Genomic DNA, 21,784 nt, shown 5'->3' on the forward strand with positions numbered 1-21,784 from the left:
TACCACCGCCAAAAACTCGAAGTCGCCTGTGGGGGATGGGCGGAGGAGGAGGAATCGAAAGCATTGCTCGAGGAAGCAGAAGTGCGGAAAGCGATCGGATGCTACTGCTAGGCTAAAAGCTTACTCTAGCCGGCCTGCCCTACCATCTCTACTGCTGGCAAATGTCTGCTCCTTGGACAATAAATTCGACTACATCAGACTCCAACAAGCTACTTGGCGTGAGTACAGACACTGCTGCATCTTTATGTTCACTGAGACGTGGCTGGGCGACAGAGTTCCGGACACTGCCATGCAGCTGGACGGGCTAGCCGCGTTTCGTGCCGACAGAAATGCAGCTCTGTGCGGTAAAACTTGCGGCAGCATACCGACGAAGCCCCACCCCCACCTCGGGTACTCCATCCACTTCTCTTTTATGCTAATCCCAGCATACCGACCACTCAGCAGGATTCAAGACCAGTTTGGAAGCAGGTGAGAACCTGGCCAGGAGGATTTATGTCTGCTCTCCAGGCCTGCTTTGACTGGGACATGTTCAGGGAGCAGCACTATTGATCCCATCCCATTCCTGTGCCGAAGAAGTCTACTGTCTCCTGCCTCAATGACTATAATCTCGTTGCACTCACACCCATTGTGATAAAGTGCTTTGAGAGGCTCGTCATGAGGCAAGTCAAGACACAGCTTCCACCCGCACTGGACCCCATGCAGTTTGAGTATCGTCCAAACCGGTCCACGGACGATGCCATCTCCACAATTTTCCATCTGGCCCTGACCCACCTAGACAACAAGGACTCTTATGTATGGATGCTGTTTATAGACTTCAGCTCAGCATTCAACATGATCATCTCTCAGCACCTGATTGAGAAGCTGAGCCTACTGGGCCTGGACACCTCCCTCTGTAACTGGATCCTGGACTTCCTGACTGGGAGACCTCAGGCAGTCCGGATTGGAAACAGCATTTCCAGCACCACCACACTGAGCACTGGAGCCCCTCAGGGCCGTGTGTTCAGTCCACTGCTGTTCACTCTGCTGACTTACGACTGTGTAGCAATGCACAGTTTGAATCACATCATTAAGTTTGCCGATGACACGACCGTGGTGGGTCTAATCAGCAAGAACGACGAGTCAGCATACAGAGATGAGGTGCAACAGTTACCAGCCTGATGTGGAGCAAACAATCTGTCTCTGAACGTGGACAAAACTAAAGAGATGGTTGTTGACTTTAGGAGAGCACAGAGTGGCCATTCTCCACTGATTATTGATATATCCTCAGTGGAGATTGTCAAGATCACCAAATTCCTCTGTGTTCACTTGGTGGATAACCTCACCTAGTCACTCAACACCAGCTCCATCACCAAAAAAGCCCAGCAGCGTCTCTACTTACTGAAAAGGCTGAGGAAAGCCCATCTCCCTCCCCCCATCCTGACCACGTTCTACAGAAGGACCATTGAGAGCATCCTGAGCAACTGCATCACTGCCTGGTTTGGGAACTGCACCGTCTCGGATTGCAAGACTCTACAGGGGATAGTGAGAACAGCTGAAAAGATCATCGGAGTCTCTCTCCCCTCTATCATGGACATTTACACCACACGCTGCATCCACAAAGCCAACAGCATTGTGGACGACCCCGCACACCCCTCTCACACACACACACACCCGTCACACACACTTTGCACTCTCCTACCATCAGGGAAGCGGTTCCGAAGCATTCGGGTCGCCACATCCAGACTGTGAAACAGTTTCTTCCCTCAAGCCATCAGGTTTCTCAACACACAACTGAACTGAACTCTCTCACACACACACACACACACACACACACACACACACACACACACACACACACACAAAAAAAACTGTGTGAGTGATCTGTACAGACCGGACTCAACACACACTCGTACTCACTTCGCACACCCATGATTCAGTACCACTCACACTAAATCAAATCAAATCAAATCAAATCAAATCAAATCAAATTTTATTTGTCACATACACATACATACAGGGTACGACATGCAGTGAAATGCTTTTAACGACGGTCCGGCATGAGGGAATAAAATGGGGTGAAAAGGAGAATAAAAATTATAAATATAATAACTAATTTTAAAAAGAAAAATATAATAACAAGAAAAGAAGGCAGATAAATAAGGATATAGAGATTTATAAAGATATATAAAGATATATATACACAAAAATGCTTATGGCAGTGTGCAGTTAAACAGTAAACAACAGTAAACAAGTTAGGCATGGTTTTTGATTGTCCATAAAGTGTCAGTGTGCGGTCTGGTGTGGTGTAAAGTGTCCATGAGTGTCCGTGTGCAGTAAGGTGTGGTGTAAAGTGTCCTTGTGCGGAATGGTGTGGTATAAAAATAAGAATATAAAAATATGAAAAAAAAAATGAAATAAATATGAAAAAAATATGAAATGTAAAGTGCACTGTGCTGTGCAAGTCCAGTGTATAATGTGCCGTAGCACGAAAAGTGTGATTTGTGCAGGAGAAAAAGGGTGATGATAGAGAGAGTGGGCCAGTTTTTAGATCCTGGGTGTTTCCTGGTTTAAACTCTGAATGGCCTGCTCTGAATGAACGCTCTCAATGGTGCAGGTGTAAAAAGTCTTAAGCACCTGAGAGGGTAGTTTAAAGTCCCTTAAGCGTCTCAGATGGTACAGACGCTGCTGGGCCTTCTTCACCAGGGTGTTGATGTGACAGGACCAAGACAGGTCCTGTGTGATGTGAACACCCAAGTACCGGAAACTGTCCACTCTTTCCACTGGAGTCCCGCAGATGTTTAGCGGTTGGTATGACCGCTCCCGCTTTGTGCTGAAGTCCACGATCAACTTCTTAGTCTTGCTGACGTTCAGGAGAAGGTTGTTCTCTCCAGGTTTTTAACCTCCTGTAGGTAGGCCGTCTCAGCGTTGTTGGAGATCTGGCCCACCACAACGGTGTCGTCAGCAAACTTGATGATGGTGGTGGAGTTGGAAGTGGCCACACAGTCATACGTGTACAGTGAGTACAGCAGGGGGCTCAGAACACAACCCTGGGGAGCTCCAGTGCTGAGGGTGAGGGTGGATGAGGTGTGTTTTCCCACCCGTACAGCTTGTGGTCTGTCCGTCAGGAAGTTTGAGATCCATTGACACAGCGGCAGGCTGAGTCCCAGGACCTCCAACTTAGAGGTGAGTGTGAAGGGAATTATGGTGTTAAATGCTGAACTGTAGTCAACAAACAGCATCTTTGTGTAATTCCCGTTTCTTTGGTCCAGGTGGCTGATTGTCGTGTGGAGAAGATGTGCAATTGCGTCCTCAGTCGAACGGTTCTGACGGTACGCAAACTGTAGTGGGTCCAGTGTGTCCGGTAGTGAGGCAGTGATGAAGTCTCTGACCAGTTTCTCAAAGCACTTCATCCCTACTGAGGCAGACGGGCTGAGGTTTCTTCGGGACAGGAACAATGGTGGACTGTTTGAAGCATGAGGGGACAACAGACTGTTCCAGTGAGAGGTTGAATATCTCGGTGAACACCGGTGCTAGCTGGTCAGCGCAGGCTTTCAGAACCCGACCTGAGATGCCATCTGGTCCTGCTGCCTTCCTGGTATTCACTCTCTTGAATGCCCTCCTCACGTCATGCTCCAAGATGGTGAATGCAATTACCTCTCCGGCTCTCTAGCGTGGTTAGCTGCAGCCTCGAAACGAGTGTAAAAGGTGTTTAGCTCGTCTGCCAGAAAAGCATTCGCATTCACCATTCTGGAAGATGGTATTTTATAGTCCGTTATTGTTCTTAGTCCCTGCCACAGGCTCCTGGAGCCACCTTGTTGGAACGGTGACTCCAGTTTCCTCCCGTAGCACCGCTTTGCATCCTTCACCGCTCTGCGAACACTGTAAGACGCAGCCTTGTATTCATCCATGTCCCCGGTGGCGAGCCCCGTGTTGTAGGCAGCGGAGCAGGATCTTAGAGCGTCGCGGATGGTTTTATCCACCCACGGCTTCTGGTTGGGAAACGTTCTGATAGTGGTTTTTGGCACCGTATCATCTGTTAGTTTCCTGATGAATCCCACAACCGCTTCCGTAAACATGTTGACGTCATCAGAGCTGCGCCGAAACATGTCCCAGTCTGCGTCATCCAAAGCGTCCTGCAGAGCGGCCACCGATTGGTCAGTCCAGCGCGCGACCTCCCTCTGAACCTAAGCTTCCTGTTTCAGCCTTTGTTTGTAAACAGGCATGAGGAAGATGGCAGCATGGTCCGATTCCCCAAACGGTGGACATGATTGTGCCTTGTAGCTGTTCTTGAATGGTGTGTAGCAGTGGTCCAGTGTTCTTTCGCCCCTGGTGGGGCAGGTGATGTGCTGATGAAAGTTCGGGAGTGCGCGCTTGAGGTTGGCACTGTTGAAATCTCGGACCACAATGAGCGCAGCGTCCCGATGCTGTGTTTGGTGTTGCGTTAGTGACTCATGTAAGTCTCATACTGCAGTGTCCGTCTCCGCTTGAGGTGGAATATAAACGCCACTGACTATGACCGAGCTGAATTCCCGAGGCAGATAAAAGGGCCGACATTTGATGGTCAGTAGTTCCAGGTTTTGGTGTGCAGGATCGTGAAAGAGGAACAATGCTCGCGCTGTCGCACCAGTGGTTGTTTACCATCAGACACACTCCACCTCCTCTTGACTTCCCGGACTCCAGTGTTCTGTCCATGCGGTAAACCGAGAAAAACTCGGCCGGCTGGATGGCGTGGTCCGGTACCGCTGGGTTCAGCCATGTCTCGGTGAAGCAGAGAAGGTTGCAGTCCCGAATGTCTCTCTGGAACTTGACCCTTGCCCTGAGGTCGTCGAGCTTGTTCTCCAGTGACTGGACGTTGGCTAACAGGATACTAGGTAAGGGAGGGCGGTGTGCGCGTGCCCTCAGCCTGTTCCTGACGCCGGCTCGTTTCCCTCGCGGACGCCGGTACGGGTCGCGCCCTTTGTTCTCCTCAGGATCTCGCCGCCAGCATGGGTCCGGGTTTAAAAGCGGCGAAAGGTGAGTGCATTGTACACCAATAGATATAAGAGTGTCTCTGTAATATCTAATGATGTCCATCTTGTGTAGATGGAACTAAAACTAGTTAAATAAAAGTATAAAATAAACAAAAAAAGAAGAACCGTAGCCGGAGCAGTTGTGACGGCAGCCGACCTCACCGGCGCCATCTTCATTAAATCATTACCACAAAGTGTTTACATGCCATTTTTGCACATCTTTCTGGATTGCTGCTATTTGCTCTTTTGCACAATATTCTGTTTACATTTTTGCTACTGTTCGCTTTATCTTGTTACGACAGGTTTACTGGCAGGGCTATTTTGTGTTTTGTGTATTGACTTGCACCGTCTTGTGTTTTTGCACTATTTGCACCAGGTTGCACACATGCACTTTATGTGGGAAGGATTTTTCTTAGTAGTACTTGGCCCTGTGTTTTCTGTTTTCATGATTGTTGTTTTATGTAGCATCAGGGTTCTGTAGGAACATTGTTTTATTTCACTGTGTACTGCGTCAGCTACATATGGTTAAAATGACAAAAAATTGACAATAGTCAATTCTGGAGGTCATTAACGCATGGACGAGCTTCTCTGCATCAGATATAGACAACATGTTTCTTAGCTTAGAAATATTTCTAAGGGGGAAGAAGGCTGTTTTTGTAACATGGTTGATATGATTCTTAAAAGACAAGGTGCTCTAAAATAACTCCCAGGTCTTTTACCATTGAACTAGTAGTTACAGAACATCCGTTTAAATGCAGGTTGAAATGCTGGAGTTTCTGTGTACTGGTTTTTGGGCAGATGAGCAAAATCTCAGTCTTATCAGAATTTAATAATAGACAGTTAGGAGACATCGAATCTTTTAACTCTTTAACACACTCAGTAATCCGAGCTAATTGAGTGTATCATCTGGTTTCGATGAGATATATAGCTGGGTATCATCAGCATAACCGTGAAAGCTAATTCTATACCTTCTAATAATATTTCCTAAGGGAAGCATGTTTATTGTGAAAAGCAGGGGTCCTAAAACTGAACCTTGTGGCATGCCATAATTTACTAGCATTAACCTGGATAGCTCTCCATTTAAGTCTATAAAATGGTAACAATCAGACAGGTAGGATTTAAACCAGCTTAATGCCTGTCCCTGAATGCAGATGTAATTTAAAATGAAGCGATCCAGGAGAAGATCATGATCTATAGTGTCGAATGCAGAACTAACATCTAGTACAACTAACAGAGGGATGAAGCCTTGGTCTGAAGCGAAAAACAGGTCATTAGTGATTATAACTAGAGCAGTTTCTGTGCTATGATGTGGCCTGAAACCTGACTGAAACTGTTCAAAGATATTGTTTTCTTGTAAGTAGGAACAGAACTGGGCAGTGACATTCTTTTCTAAAATCTTAGACATTAATGGGAGATTTGAAATATGTCTGTAATTTGATAGTGTGTTTGGATCCAAATGAGGTTTCTTAATGAGGGGTTTAATAACTGCTAACTTGAGGGATTTAGGGACGTGACCTAAAGATAGTGAGTAGTTAATATTGAGAAGAGGCTCACCAGCTGTATGGAACACTTCCTTCATTAGTTTAGTTGGAATGGGATCTAACTGACGTTGTTGTTTTAGCTTTGGTAATAACATCATACAACTCTTCCTGCCCTGTACCTGTAAAGCAGTGTAGTCTCGTACCCTACCCCATACTATACACCGCACTATACTCTCGTACCCTACCCTATACTATACACCACACTATACTCTTGTACCCTACCTTATACTATACACCACACTATACTCTCATACCCTACCTTATACTACACACCACACTATACTCTCTTACCCTACCCTATACTATACACCAAACTATACTCTCTTACCCTACCCTATACTATACACCACATTAAACTCTCGTACCCTACCCTATACTATACACCACACTATACTCTCTTACCCTACCCTATACTATACACCTCACTATACTCTCGCACCCTACCCTATACTATACAACACACTATACTCTCGTACCCTACCCTATACTGTACACCACACTATACTCGTACCCTACCCTATACTATACAACACACTATACTCTCGTACCCTACCCTATACTATACACCACACCATACTCTCATACCCTACCTTATACTACACACCACACTATACTCTCTTACCCTACCCTATACTATACACCTCACTATACTCTCGCACCCTACCCTATACTATACACCTCACTATACTCTTGTACTCTACCCCATACTATACACCTCACTATACTCTCGTACCCTACCCTATACTATACACCTCACTATACTCTCATACCCTACCCCATACTATACACCTCACTATACTCTCGTACCCTACCCTATACTGTACACCACACTATACTCTCGTACCCTACCCCATACTATACACCTCACTATACTTTCGTACCCTACCCTATACTATACACCAATTCAATTCAATTCATTTTTATTTGTATAGCGCTTTTAACAATGAACATTGTCTCAAAGCAGCTTTACACAGATAATGTGGTGATTAAATGTAAATATGTTCTTTGTAAGTATGTTTGTCCCTGATGAGCAACTGTGGCAAGGAAAAACTCCCCGAGATGGCATAAGGAAGAAACCTTGAGAGGAACCAGACTCAAGAGGGAACCCATCCTCATCTGGGTTGCACCAAATGTCCATTTGAAGCATATATACAAAGTTGCGGGGTACAGTGATGATGATCAGAAGCAAACTGCACGCCCGAGTCAGTGCAGCAGACCGCCAAAACCAACTACAGTCCAATCCGTCCTCAAAAGCACCCGTTCTACTCCGGAATTATATGGAACCACCCAAGGTGTTGATGAGAGACCGTCCCAAGCTGCACAGAAGTGTGAAGATCCACGGAGGAGAGGGGCAGAAACAGTGGTCACTGGAGCCTCAGGAGCATGTTTAACTCGACCGAGAGAGAGAGAGAGAGAGAGAGAGAGAGAGAGAGAGAGAGTGACGGGAAGAGAAGGATATGGATTATTAAGTGTAACTATTGGTGTATGAAAGTTAATGTCACTGTGCAGTTTGACTCGCAAGACTCGCTATGGCAGCATAACTAAAAGGGAGAACCAGAAGGTAACACAGACATGAGGGATCTCTGGGATAAGAGACGACCCACCACACCACCGTCAACAAACCTGAGTGAACGTGTGAATGTGAGGGACGACAGCATACAAATATACCAGTTCACCAAACACTCTATATCCATGTTCCCTCCAGATCTGCGCCTTTACCTAAGAAAAATCTACTGATAAAAGGCTTGACTAAATAAATAAGTTTTCAACCTCGACTTGAACACTGAGACTGTGTCTGAGTCCCGAACACTGATTGGAAGGCTGTTCCATAACTGTGGGGCTTTATAAGAGAAAGATCTGCCCCCTGCTGTAGTCTTCATTATTTGAGGAACCAACAGATAGCCAGCACCTTTTGATCTAAGTAGGCGTGGAGGATCATACTGGTACAGAAGTTCACTCAGATACTGCGGTGCGAGACCGTTAAGTGCTTTATACGTCAGTAGTAATATTTTATAATCAATGCGAGATTTGATTGGGAGCCAGTGTAGACTGATTAAAACAGGGGTGATGTGGTCATATTTCCTAGATCTAGTGAGGACCCTTGCTGCTGCATTCTGGACTAACTGAAGCTTATTTATGCACTTACTCGCACACCCAGACAGTAAAGTGTTACAGTAGTCTAATCTAGAAGTAACAAAAGCATGAACTAGTTTTTCTGCATCCTGTAACGACATCATATTTCTAATCTTAGCAATATTTCTAAGGTGAAAGAAGGCGATCCTGGTGATATTATTCACGTGAGACTCAAAGGAAAGACTCAGGTCAATAATCACACCAAGGTCTTTGACAGCCGTACATGCTGAAACAGAAACACCATCCAGAGATGCTACGTAATCGGAAAGTTTACTTCTAGCTGCATGTGGTCCTAGTAAAAGTACTTTCGTCTTATCTGAGTTGAGCAGAAGAGAGTTATTAAGCATCCACTGTCTAATGTCCTTTACACACTTCTCAACATTGTTAAGCTGATCTCTCATCTGGCTTTGCTGAAATATACAGCTGTGTGTCATCAGCATAGCAATGGAAGCGAATCCCATGTTTATGAATGATTTCACCAAGAGACAGCATAAATAAAGAGAAAAGCAGTGGGCCCAAGACAGATCCTTGAGGAACACCAAACTTTACCTCATAGAGTGTGGAGAACTCACCATTTACATCCACAAACTGATAGCGATCAGTCAAATAAGACCTGAGCCAAGAGAGAGCTGTTCCCTTTATCCCTACAACGTTCTCAAGTCTAGCAAGCAGTATAGTGTGATCAATGGTGTCAAAAGCTGCACTAAGGTCGAGCAAAACAAGTAAGGAGACAAAACCCTGATCAGAGGCCAATAACAGGTCATTTACCACCTTAACTAGCGCCGTCTCTGTGCTATGATGAGGCCGAAATCCTGACTGATACATTTCAAAAATGTTATTCATGAGTAGGTGTGAGCATAACTGCTGTGCTACAACCTTTTCTAAAATTTTGGATATAAAGGGGAGATTTGATATAGGTCTGTAGTTGGACAACTGACATGGGTCAAGGTCAGGTTTCTTAATAAGGGGGTGGATAACTGCCAGTTTGAAGGATTTAGGTACATAACCAGTGCTAATGGAAGAGTTAATTATTTTTAAAACAGGTTTGATTACCTCTGGAGTTATCTGTTTAAAGAAACTAGTAGGCAAGGGATCGAGAATGCAGGTTGATGATTTTGATGAGGAGATTAATGAAATTAAGTCATTCTCATGAATAGTAGTGAAGCTTTGTAGTTGATTGTCCGTTATACTTACACTGCTGTCTACAGGGTTACTTGTAAAATAATTTGGATTTATATTAACCGTCTGGATTTCTTGCCTGATGTTTTCAATTTTATTATTAAAAAAGTTCATGAAATCATTACTACCTATTGATGGTGTGCATGTTAGCGCAGTGCTTTTATTCCCTGTTAATTTTGCTACCGTGCTGAATAAAAATCTAGGATTATGCTTGTTATTTTCTATGAGGGTGGAGAAATATGCTGATCTGGCAGCACTAAGAGATTTTCTATAATTTAGGAGGCTCTCCTTCCATGCTATTCAAAATACTGTTAATTTTGTTTGACGCCATTGACGTTCTAATTTTCGAGTGTTCTGTTTTAAGGTGCGCGTATGATCATTATACCACTGTGCTAATTTTTTCTCCCTGATCATTTTGGTCTTAAGGGGAGCTACATCATCTAGAGTGTAACGTAACGTTGTTTCTAGATGTTCAGTGGCCCAGTCGAGCTCTGCGGGGTCTGACGGAGATCTATCTAATATCGTAATTTCGGAAGATTATTAATAAACGCGCTGCTGTAGCTGACGTGAAAGTACGCTAACACGGTAACGTGGTGACGTAGAAATGCAATGACTTAGGCAAATTTTAAACGAGATTAGATAATGGTCTGAAATAGCTTTAGACTGTGGAATTATGACTAAGTTTTTTATTTTTAATCCAAATGTTAACAAATCGAGAGTGTGTCTCCACTATGAGTGGGTCCTATAACATTCTGATTAATTCCGACTGAATCTAGAATGGACACAACTGCTGCTCCTAAGGAGTCTTCCTGATTATCAAAATGAATATTAAAGTCTCCAACAATTAATGCTTTGTCTAAAGAAGTAGCTAGATTTGTAATAAAATCTGCAAATTCTATCAGAAAATCAGAGTAGGGCCCTGGGGGTCTATAAATAATAATTAGTGGAATTAACTGACTTGACCTGCTTTCGGACACTGAATATTTTATGTTGGTGTAAAGAACTTCAAATGTTTTACATTTTTGTTTAGTCTTTTGTGTGACGTTTAGATTATTATAATAAATAGCTGCTACTCCACCTCCTCTGCCATTTAGACGGGGTTGGTGTATGTAACTATATCCAGGAGGACTCGCTTCATTTAATGCTACATATTCATTCGATTTAATCCACGTTTCTGTCAAACACATTATATTAAACTCCTGGTCGGTAATAATTTCGTTTATAGTCAGCGCTTTTGGCGTGAGAGATCTAATATTCAACAATCCTATTTTTAGATCAGAGGTGCTGGCTGTGCGTTCAGTCCTATTTAATTTAATGTTAATCAGGTTACTTAAACAGACTTTCTGATAATTCCTATATTTTGGTTTTGCTCGGGGGACAGACACAGTCTCAATATGGTGGATCCTGAGTGACGACTCTGTGCAGCTAGCAGACGGTCGGTTTAGCCTGTCTGTCTGCTCCCTGGCCTTGGCTTTAGACAGTCACTTGTTAACTAGTGCTGTTCTGAGACTATTACCTATACTACAAGAAATGAGAGCAGCACCTTCCCGGGTGGGATGGACACCGTCCTGCCCTAACAGGCCAGCCTTGCCCTCAAAAATGCTCCAATTATTAACGAATTGTTAATGACATTGTTTTTGGAGCACCACTCGGACATCCAGCAGTTCAGCGACCATAACCTGCTGTAGGCTACATCGCCACGTCGCATTGGGTGGGGCCAGAGCATACTACAGCATCGGACATTGCCTTCGCTAATTTACACACCTCTATAATATTACTCTTAGTAACCTCTGACTGTCGAAGGCGTATATCATTAGCTCCTGTGTGAAAAACTATCTTAGAGAACCTGTGCTTTCCTAAGAATCTAAGCTGACCTGCTATGTCCGGCGCCCTGGCTCCTGGTATACACATAACCTGTGCTGCTGGTGCCCCTAAAGGTCTAGCTAATTTCACGTGCCTCAGAATGGAGTCTCCTAAAACCAGAGCTCTTTCAGGTTTCTCAGCGGGTGCTTCACTGAGGAGAGCAAACCTGTTGGACACGCGAAGCGGAGAGGAATGGTGCTCCTGTGGGCGAGCCTTAGCGTTAGCTTTGGCTTTGCGAGTATGCCGCCAAGTCGTCACCCATTCGCCCCGCTGCGAGGGCTCTAATGCCAGAGTCGGGGGAATAGTACCTTCACCTAGGGCATCCAGACTTTCCCCTGCAGAACTTGGACTGCTCTCACACTCACTACTTCTCTCTAGACTCTGGATGCGCTCCTCTAATGCTAAGATCTTCTCCGTCAAAGAGCAAACTAGCTTACACTTCTCACAGATAAAATTATCGCTAACAACGGAGAAAGACTGACTAAACATGTCACACTTCACACACTGAGTGAACTGGATGTTCGCCATAGTAGAGAAATTACGTACCCTTAATGTGATTACTGTAGTGTGTGTTCGTAGTTCTGGTGAATGTCCTTCACTCACTGCTTTCAAACCCTCAGACAGGAAAAAAAGCGCTCTTCCGACAGCAAAAATAGTCGAGACGGAGCCAACGGAAAGTGAAGGATGCAGGAAATCAAAACGATATTTTGATATTTTAAAGCGAGAAAAGTGAGAAAAAACTAACTATAAAAAATTTAAAACGCCGATACAAACACAATTCCCGGTGAACAGTTCAACAACAGGAAACAGGAACTGACGTCTGCATGAACAACGTGATTAAACGTGATTAAACACCACACTATACTCTCGTACCCTACCCTATACTGTACACCACACTATACTCTCGTACCCTACCCCATACTATACACCTCACTATACTTTCGTACCCTACCCTATACTATACACCACACTGTACTCTCGTACCCTACCCTATACTATACACCTCACTATACTCTCGTACCCTACCCTATACTATACACCACACTATACTCTCATACCCTACCCCATACTATACACCACACTATACTCTCATACCCTACCCCATACTATACACCACACTATACTCATACCCTACCCCATACTATACACCACACTATACTCTCATACCCTACCCCATACTATACACCACACTATACTCTCGTACTCTACCCTATACTATACACCACACTATACTCTCATACCCTACCCCATACTATACACCACACTATACTCTCATACCCTACCCCATACTATACACCACACTATACTCTCATACCCTACCCCATACTATACACCACACTATACTCTCGTACTCTACCCTATACTATACACCACACTATACTCGTACTCTACCCTATACTATACACCACACTATACTCTCGTACCCTACCCTATACTATACACCACACGATACACACTATACTTTAGTGAACTCTGACACTCACTGATACACTACCACATTTCCCCCCACACCTCACAATTTGTCACTTGGCTAATGGACTCTCTGAACAAAAACTTATGCTCACCAAGACACTGATCATTTCTCACCCCACACTTTGTTATTGCACGGACTGTTTACACAAACCTTTGTTTATTTGCACACTGCTCTTTTTTGTATTGCTGCTCACCATTGTATATATACCCGTTCTCTGTTTATAGTTATAGCAATATTATGTTACCCGTTCACATCCTTCTGCTCCTTCTGCTCCTTCGACGCCGCTATCGGAGGAGCCCGGAGGCTGGACACCGCCATCGGAGGAGCCCGGAGGCGAGACGTCGCCATCGAAGGAGCCCGGAGGCGAGACGTCGCCATCGAAGGAGCCCGGAGGCGAGACGTCGCCATCGGAGGAGCCCTGAGGCGAGACGTCGTCGAAGGAGGAGCCCTGGGGCGAGATGTCGCCTTTCAGGAAGCCCGGGAGCGAGACATCGTCAAAGGAGGAGCTCTGGGGCGAGACGTCGCCTTCCAGGAAGCTCGGGAGCGAGACATCATCGAAGGAGGAGCTCTGGGGCGAGACGTCGCCTTCCAGGAAGCTCGGGAGCGAGACGTCGTCAAAGGAGGAGTTTAGAGGCGTGACGTCGTCTTTGGAGGAGCTCAAAGGCGTGACGTCGCCCTCGGAGTCACACGGAGGCAAGACATCGCCATCAGAGGAGCTTGGAGGCGGGACGTGCTGAAGCAGAGAGGGGCTCTCTGATACTCTGTGGAGCGGAGAGGAGCTCTCAGAGACGCTGTGGAGCAGAGAGGAGCTCTCGGAGACGCTGTGGAGCAGAGAGGAGCTCTCGGAGACGCTGTGGAGCAGAGAGGAGCTCTCGGAGACGCTGTGGAGCAGAGAGGAGCTCTCGGAGACGCTGTGGAGCAGAGAGGAGCTCGGAGACGCTGTGGAGCAGAGAGGAGCTCGGAGACGCTGTGGAGCAGAGAGGAGCTCTCGGAGACGCTGTGGACCGGAGAGGAGCTCTCAGGGATGCTCTGGGGCAGAGAGAAGCTCTGCGACGTGGCTTCACCGGGAGAGGAACCCTGTGACGTGGCCTCACCTCCAGAGAAACAGTGAGGCAAGCTGTCGCCTTCTGGGTGACCGTGAAGCAAGCCGTTGCCCTCGGGGAGACCGTGAGGCGAGCCGTCGCCTTCCGGGAGACCGTGAGGCGAGCCGTCATCTTCGGGGAGGCCGTGAGGCGGGCCGTCGCCTTCGGGGAGACCGTGAGGCGGGCTGCCGCCTGGGAGACCTGAGGCGGGCCGCCGCCTGGGAGACCTTGAGGCGGGCCGTCGCCTTCGGGGAGACCGTGAGGCGGGCCGTCGCCTTCGGGGAGACCTTGAGGCGGGCCGTCGCCTTCGGGGAGACCGTGAGGCGGCGGTACGACGTCCCTTTCGCGTCCGGGCGGCGGTACGACGACCTTTTCGCGGCCTTGAGTCTGAGTTGAGTGCACTGGGAAGCTCCGGGGTGGAAAGGAGCTGTCCTGGAGGTCCTGAAGCGGAACAGAGCTCGCCGGGAGACCTTGGCGTGGAACTGAGCTCGCTTGGAGATCTTGGAGCTGAGAGGTGCTCCCAGGGACATACTGGAGCGGAGAGGTGCTCTCAGGGACACATTGGAGCGGAGCTGAGCTCTCCTGGGAGTCCTGGAGCGGAACTGAGCTCTCCTGGAGGTCCTGGATCAGAACTGGGCTCTCCTGGAGGTCCTTGGGCGAAGCTGAGCTCTCGTGGTGGTCCTGGGGCAGAGCTGCGCTCTCGTGGTGGTCCTGGGGCAGAGCTGCGCTTTCCTGGACGACCTGGAACGGAACTGAGCTCTCCTGGACGACCTGGAACGGAGCTGAGCTCTCCTGGAGGTCCTGGGGCGGAGCTACGCTCTCCTGGAGGTCCTGGGGCGAAGCCGAGCTCTCGTGGAGGTCCTGGGGCGAAGCCGAGCTCTCCTGGAGGTCCTGGGGCGAAGCCGAGCTCTCCTGGAGGTCCTGGGACGAAGCCGAGCTCTCTTCAGGACTCTGGGTCGGAACGGAGCTCTCTTCAGGACTCTGAGCGGAACGGAGCTCTTCAGGACTCTGGAGCGGAACGGAGCTCTCTTCAGGACTCTGGAGCGGAACGGAGCTCTCTTCAGGACTCTGGAGCGGAACGGAGCTCTCTTCAGGACTCTGGAGCGGGAAAAAGTCCTCCTGGAAACCCTGGGGTGGAACCTGCTCAGAATCGAGAGGGTTGCACCACAGATACGCCGGATTCATCCCGAACATCCCCATGAGAAGCTCAATGAAATGAGTACACGAACGGAAATCCCCTCCGAACGCGCTCCACAGCTTACTGGCAAGAGAGAGAGAGTCTCCAGACAAGAGGGAGATATGGAGCCTGATTTTAGCTGTTTCGGTGGTGTAAGAGGAGGGATAGAAGCTCATATATTTATCCACGCTCCAAACAAAAACGCTCCACTCCGCCATATCGCCGGAAAAGCGAGCTGGGAATTCCATAAGACTCGCGGGGGGGCGTGGCGCGGCTGTGCTTGCACGTTCCCGAGCCGGCGAGGATGAATCGGCTGCGTGCTTCCGGGTGTTTCCAGAGGCGGAGCTTGACCGTCGCTTCATCGTGGCACAGCGAATCCTCCATCCGAGGTTTGGATCGCGCTGGGACCACGGCAGCAACCCAATCATTTTTTTTTTTTTTTTTTTGTAAATTATATCCCTTTCAGGAGGTTCGTTATTCTGTCAGAGTGCGAGCGAAACAGAAGGCGGAAGCCGGAGTACAGCTCGCTTGGGCTTTAATGCACGTGTGAGGGAGAGAGAGAGAGATACGAGCATACACACACACACACAGACACGCACACGCACACACACACACAAGCACAAGCACACGGCAGTCCTACGGTTGGGAGAGATAGTCCGAGTAGCGCATTGGGAGAAGCGTAGCTGACCCGAGATGCACAGGGAGGGAAAGCGCCGCCGGTACGGGATTCTGTAGTCCGGATGAAACGGATGAGAGAAGTCCTGCATGAAAACCGGAACGCCAAAACATGTAGTACGGAAAGTCAAACATAAACAATAACGAACGGGGAGTGAATGTGAGTGAGGGGTTTATGTAGGAGTGGAGTGATGAGCTTCAGGTGTGCCTCGTTAAACCTGGAGCTTCAGAGAGAGTGGAGGCATGAGTGATGATGAGCTCCAGGTGTGCGTGGTTAAACCTGGAGCTCTATGGAGAGTGGAGGCATAGAGAGCCACCAAAGGGGGCGTGGCAGGTGGATCCCTGACAACAGTTAAACAGTAAACAGTAAACAACAGTAAACAAGTTATGCATGGTTTTGATTGTCCATAAAGTGTCCGTGTGCGGTCTGGTTTGGTGTAAAGTGTCCATAAGTGTCCGTTTGCAGTAAGGTGTGGTGTAAAGTGTCCTTGTGCGGAGTAGTGTGGTATAAAATATAAGAATATAAAAAATATGAAATGTAAAGTGCACTGTGCTGTGCAAGTCCAGTGTCTAAAGTGTCGTAGCACGAAAAGTGTGATATGTGCAGGGAAAAAAGTTCTGATGATGGAGAGAGTGGGCCAGTTTTTTTAGATCCTGGGTGTTTCCTGGTTTAAACTCCGAATGGCCTGCGGGAAGAAGCTCCTCCTCATTCTCTCTGTGTTCGCTTTCAGGGAGCGGAAGCGTTTCCCAGAACGCAACAGAGAAAAGAGTTCATTATTGGGACAGCACCGCGTGCTGTAGATGTCCTGCAGGTTAGGGAGCTCGGTGTGGACGCACCACCCTCTGGAGGGCTCGCCTGTCCTGCATGGTGCTGTTCCCGAACCAGGAAGTGATGCTACCCGTCAGAACGCTCTCAATGGTGCAGGTGTAAAAAGTCTTTAGCACCTGAGAGGGTAGTTTAAAGTCCCTTAAGCGTCTCAGGTGGTACAGATGCTGCCGGGCCTTCTTCACCAGGGTGTTGATGTGACAGGACCAAGACAGGTCCTGTGTGATGTGAACACCAAGGTACCGGAAACTGTCCACTCTCTCCACTGGGGTCCCGTTGATGTTAAGTGGTTGTTATGACCGCTCCTGCTTCGTGCTGAAGTCCACGATCAACTCCTTTGTCTTGCTGACGTTCAGGAGAAGGTTGTTCACCTGGCACCATCTCTCCAGGTTTTTAACCTCCTGAAGGTAGGCCGTCTCATCGTTGTTGGAGATCCGGCCCACCACAACAGTGTCGTCAGCAAACTTGATGATGGTGGTGGAGTTGGAAGTGGCCACACAGTCATACGTGTACAGTGAGTACAGCAGGGGTCTCAGAACACAACCCTGGGGAGCTCCAGTGCTGAGGGTGAGGGTGGATGAGGTGTGTTTTCCCACCCATACAGCTTGTGGTCTGCCAGTCAGGAAGTTAGAGATCCATTGATACAGCGGCAGGCTGAGTCCCAGGACCTCCAACTTAGAGGTGAGTGTGGAGGGAATTATAGTGTTAAATGCTGAGCTGTAGTCCACAAACAGCATCTTTGTGTAATTCCCGTTTTTTTGGTCCAGGTGGCTGATTGTAGTGTGGCGATGTGCAATTGCGTCCTCAGTCAAACGGTTCTCACGGTACGCAAACTGTAATGGGTCCAGTGTGTTCGGTAGTGATGCAGTGATGAAGTCTCTGACCAGTCTCTCGAAGCACTTCATGACTACTGAGGCCATGGCTACAGGGCGATAGTCATTAAGGCAGGCAGGCTGGGGTTTCTTCGGGACAGGAACAATGGTGGACTGTTTGAAACATGAGGGGACAACAGACTGTTTCAGTGAGAGGTTGAATATCTCAGTGAACACCGGTGCTAGCTGGTCAGCGCAGGCTTTCAGAACCCGACCTGTGATGCATTCTGGTCCTGCTGCCTTCCTGGTATTCACTCTCTTGAATGCCCTCCTCATGTCATGTTTCGAGATGGTGAATGTGTTTACCTCTCCGGCTCTCTCGGCGTGCACGCTGGTTGTGCTGCTAGCGCCGCTAGCGTGGTTAGCTGCAGCCTCGTCTGCCAGATAAGCGTCCGCATCCACCATTCTGGAAGATGGTGTTCTATAGTCTGTTATTGTCCTTAGTCCCTGCCACAGGCTCCTAGAGCCACCTTGTTGGAACTGTGACTCTAGTTTCCTCCCGTAACGCCGCTTTGCATCCTTCACCGCTCTGCGAACACTGTAACACGCAGCCTTGTATTCATCCATGTCCCTGGTGGCGAGCCCCGTGTTGTAGGCAGCGGAGCGGGATCTCAGAGCGTCGCGGATAGTTTTATCCACCCATGGCTTCTGGTTGGGAAACGTTCTGATAGTGGTTTTTGCACCATATCATCCGCTAGTTTCCCGATGAATCCCACAACCACTTCCGTAAACATGTTGACGTCATCAGAGCTGTGCCGAAACATGTCCCAGTCTGCGTCATCCAAAGCGTCCTGCAGAGCGGCCACCGATTGGTCAGTCCAGCGTGAACCTACCTCTGAACCGGAGCTTCCTGTTCCAGCCTTTGTTTGTAAACAGGCATGAGGAAGATAAGATAAGATAAGATAAGATAAGATAAGATAAGATAAGATAAGATAAGATAAGCCTTTATTCGTCCCACAGTGGGGAGATTTCTTCGTTACAGCAGCATGAAAAAATAAAAAAATAAATGCAAATTTATAAAAGAATAGACGAATAAGACATACTATAAAATACAAGTATATACACAACACAATGTATAAATACAGATGAGGGAAAGTACGTATTGCAGGTTGTATTGCACACAGGTGGTATTGCATGTATTGCACGTAATATTGCATGTAGGGCTGGGTGATAAATCGATTTTATCGATTAACTCGAATGTGTAGTTTACATCGATATGTTTTAATAAAAATCGGTTTTCTCTTTAATGTCCGCCGACGCTCCACTCTGGGCTCCCATAATTTCGAACGAACTCCCCCGCGCGAGTTTGCCATAGAGATACACAAATAACATGGCAGCGAGCAAGCAAAGGTAGCAGTACCACCAATTTACTGCAGCACCTCAAACAGAGGCATGCTGTCGAGTGGGAGAGATGTAGGGCCCTACGAAGTGAACAAGACAGCGGCAGCACAAGACTGTGCTTAAGCAGCCGCATCCTGAAAATACACGGTTAAGCAGCCGCACTTTGTTTAGTGTTGCGCGTCTAATCGTACACTTCCGGTACGGGTGGTGGGAGCGGTCAAAATATCTGTAAAGACGCTTCAGAACCGCGTTTCCGTTAAGAAACAGAACAATCAGAGCATTTAAATCACCACAATCAAACACTCATAAAACATTTTTTTGAGGTTTGCTCAATCTTTTAAATAATTCTTATTTAGAAACTCCCTGTCTATTATATTCTTATTTCACATTTCAACTTATTTTTCTGTGGAGTTTTTAAGTAAAGGCAAAATCACTCCAATCATCACTGCATTTTTTAACCATGTTCTGAATTCAAAAACTCATAAAATATTTTTCTTTATAGGTTTGCTCAATCTTTCAAATACTTCTAATTTACAGTGTCCCTGTCTATTACTTGAAATTTATTGTTAATTTTCAAGTCATTTTACTGTGGAGTTTTGGAGAAAAGTAAAGGCAAAATCACTCAAAACCTCAGGTGCATTTTCAATCATGTTCCACATTTAAACACTCATAAAATATTTTTCTTTGTAGGTTTGCTCATTTTATGTTATGTTACGTTCTATTTTCACAATTTACAATGGCTTATTGTTTCTGATTGCACTTGAACCCATTTAATAAAGTTGAAACTTTTTTTTGAACATTTTCTTTGTCATATGCAGGTTGATTTTTAGCAGGGGGGGAAAAAATCGATTTAAATCGCAAATCGGATTTTTTGTGAAAAAATCAGGGAATTTTTTTTTTAGGCCATATCGCCCAGCCCTACTTGCATGTATTTCCGGTTGATATTGCACATGAAGATGGCGATATTGCACAGAAGATGGCGGCATGGTCCGATTTCCCAAACGGTGGACGTGGTTGTGCCTTGTAGCTGTTCTTGAATGTTGTATAGCAGTGGTCCAGTTTTCTTTCGCCCCTGGTGGGGCAGGTGATGTGCTGATAAAAGTTCGGTAGTGCGCGCTTGAGGTTGGCACTGTTAAAATCTCCTACCGCAATGAGCGCAGCGTCCAGATGCTGTGTTTGGTGTTGCGTTAGTGTCTCATGTAAGTCCCATACTGCAGTGTCTGTGTCCGCTTGAGGTGGAATATACCCTATACTATACACCACACTATACTCTCGTACCCTAACCTGTAATATACACCACACTATACTCTCGTACCATACCCCATACTATACACCACACTATACTCTCGTACCCTACCCCGTACTATACACCACACTATACTCTCGTACCCTACCCCGTACTATACACCACACTCACCACACTATACTCGCACCCTACCCCGTACTATACACCACACTCACCACACTATACTCGTACCCTACCCCGTACTATACACCACACTATACTCGTACCCTACCCCGTACTATACACCACACTGTACTCTCATACCCTACCCTGTACTATACACCACACTATACTCTCGTACCCTACCCCGTACTATACACCACACTATACTCTCGTACCCTACCCCGTACTATACACCACACTATACTCTCGTACCCTACCCCGTACTATACACCACACTATACTCTCGTACCCTACCCCATACTATACACCACACTATACTCCCGTACCCTACCCTGTACTATACACCACACTGTACTCTCATACCCTACCCTGTACTATACACCACACTATACTCTCGTACCCTACCATATACTATACACCACACTGTACTCTCGTACCCTACCCTGTACTATACGCCACACTATACTCTCGTACCCACACCCTATGAGAGTGTGTTAGAGAAGTGAAGAAAAGAGTGCAGGTAGGATGGAGTGGGTGGAGAAAAGTGATAGCAGGAGTGATTTGTGATAGAAGAGTAGGTTTTTGTTGGGAGTGACGACAATGGACAGGATTAGAAATTAGTTTATTAGAGGGACAGCGCATGTAGGACGTTTTGGAGACAAGGTGAGGAAGGTGAGATTGAGATGGTTTGGACATGTGCAGAGGGGGGACATGGGGTATATCAGTAGGAGAATGCTGAGGATGGAGACACCAGGAAGGAGGAAAAGAGGAAGGCCAAGGAGGAGGTTTATGGATGTGGTGAGGGAAGACATGGAGTTAGTTGGTGTGAAAGAGGCAGATGTAGAGGACAGGGGGTATGGAGACGGATGATCCGCTGTGGCACCCAAAAGAAGAAGCAGAAGATTATTATTATTATTATTATTATTATTATTATTATTATTATTATTATTATTACTATTACTATTATTATTATTGTGTGTTTGTGTGTGCGCATATTCAGGTTTTTGTGGGAGAAGGATGGTCAGGTAATTAACCCAAGGTCGTCACCACGGCTACGGCTGGACACTAATGGTACGTTGCACATCTCACAGACGTGGTCAGGTGACATCGGAACCTACACCTGCAGAGTGACATCACTTGGAGGAAATGACTCCCACACTGCTCACCTGAAAGTCAGGTACATACATCATCATTTACTGTATGTTTGTGAGAGATAATCTGATCA

At 46.9% G+C, this 21,784-nt stretch overlaps 1 protein-coding gene across 3 annotated transcripts in view; it reads left to right on the plus strand.

Moving 5' to 3' along the window:
• The window catches only part of LOC124388393 (protein sidekick-2-like), a 263,177-nt gene that overhangs the window by 178,224 nt on the left and 63,169 nt on the right, over nucleotides 1-21,784 (plus strand). For all 3 annotated transcript variants that reach the window (XM_046852961.1, XM_046852959.1, XM_046852960.1), the window contains exon 13: nucleotides 21,560-21,736. In XM_046852961.1, the coding sequence (XP_046708917.1) occupies nucleotides 21,560-21,736 (177 nt within the window). The remainder of the gene's footprint in view (nucleotides 1-21,559; nucleotides 21,737-21,784) is intronic.

Source organism: Silurus meridionalis, chromosome 7, assembly GCF_014805685.1.
Source record: "Silurus meridionalis isolate SWU-2019-XX chromosome 7, ASM1480568v1, whole genome shotgun sequence".
In the NCBI taxonomy this organism is placed as follows: domain Eukaryota; kingdom Metazoa; phylum Chordata; class Actinopteri; order Siluriformes; family Siluridae; genus Silurus; species Silurus meridionalis.